The sequence below is a fragment of the Austrofundulus limnaeus genome, unplaced genomic scaffold, assembly GCF_001266775.1.
Source record: "Austrofundulus limnaeus strain Quisiro unplaced genomic scaffold, Austrofundulus_limnaeus-1.0 Scaffold97, whole genome shotgun sequence".
NCBI lineage: Eukaryota > Metazoa > Chordata > Actinopteri > Cyprinodontiformes > Rivulidae > Austrofundulus > Austrofundulus limnaeus.
The window spans coordinates 1,743,926-1,744,856 of record NW_013952499.1 but is presented as its reverse complement, the minus strand read 5'-3'; the positions used below and the strand labels follow the sequence as shown (position 1 = coordinate 1,744,856).

Here is a 931-nt window from a genome sequence, read left to right as displayed (position 1 = left end):
ATCAATGCCTCTTTATCTGGATTTGCTAACTTAATTGCTACAGAGAAAACATTATACATGGAATTGCTACAGAGAAAACATTATACATGGAATTAAACACATTTAGGAAAATAAGTATTTAAACTCAAGGTGCTATCCTATGAATAAAGGGTAAAATAGGTGATTCATAAAGAAATAGACCAACCTTGAGGAGTAAAAAGGACTCCACGTACATCCCCCTGTGTGACAGGAGCCCGGCTGACTCCCTCTCTCATTAGAAACCTCTCATTAGTCGCCTCAGCCAGCAGCCTCTCCTCTTCATGCACCGAGAGGTTTACCACATGAGGACTTAAGGAATTTACCTTATGAAATCTTTTGTGCAAGGTGTCTGCTCTCAAAGACCACAACAGACCCATGGGCTCAACTCCAACATATGTCCCGTTAAGTGAGGCGTCTCTGCTCAGGTCAATCTCCCCGTTACCATCAGCTCTGTAGGTGGCCGAGGAGCTGAACACCACCCCCTTTTCATCAGTGGACCTGGCTCTCATGGTGACCACCTGCCTGGACCGCAGCCCGGACACCTTCAGCTGAACGGGCTCATCGAACAAACACCTGGAGCTGGGCAGCAGCCTCAGTCTGACCTGTTGAGACATCTTTCTCTGTGTTCCTGTTCAAAAGTCAATAACATTACATTTTGTTTGTAAGACAGTCATTGTCCTTAACAAGGGTCAAAACAATCCAATAAAAAGTCAAAATACAAATACAGATAAAACCTAATTTCCCTCTGGGATCAATAAAGTATTTTTGAATTGAATTTTGAATTGAAAAACAAATGCATATGTTCCAAGAAATTAGAGTTAGTAGACTAACCTGAACTAATTAGATAAATGAGTTCTGTAGTAAGTGAAATACCTACGTTTTTATGGACCAAAGTTCAGGAGTACACCTGGGT

General features: G+C 41.8%; 1 protein-coding gene across 1 annotated transcript in view; it reads right to left on the bottom strand.

The window, feature by feature from the left end:
• The window catches only part of LOC106520810 (acyl-coenzyme A thioesterase 1), a gene marked incomplete at its 3' end in the record, with an annotated part of 21,091 nt that overhangs the window by 1,521 nt on the left and 18,639 nt on the right, over window positions 1-931 (bottom strand). The window contains 2 exon segments of the mRNA XM_014013067.1: window positions 185-646; window positions 896-906. Of these exon segments, the coding sequence (XP_013868521.1) occupies window positions 185-632 (448 nt within the window).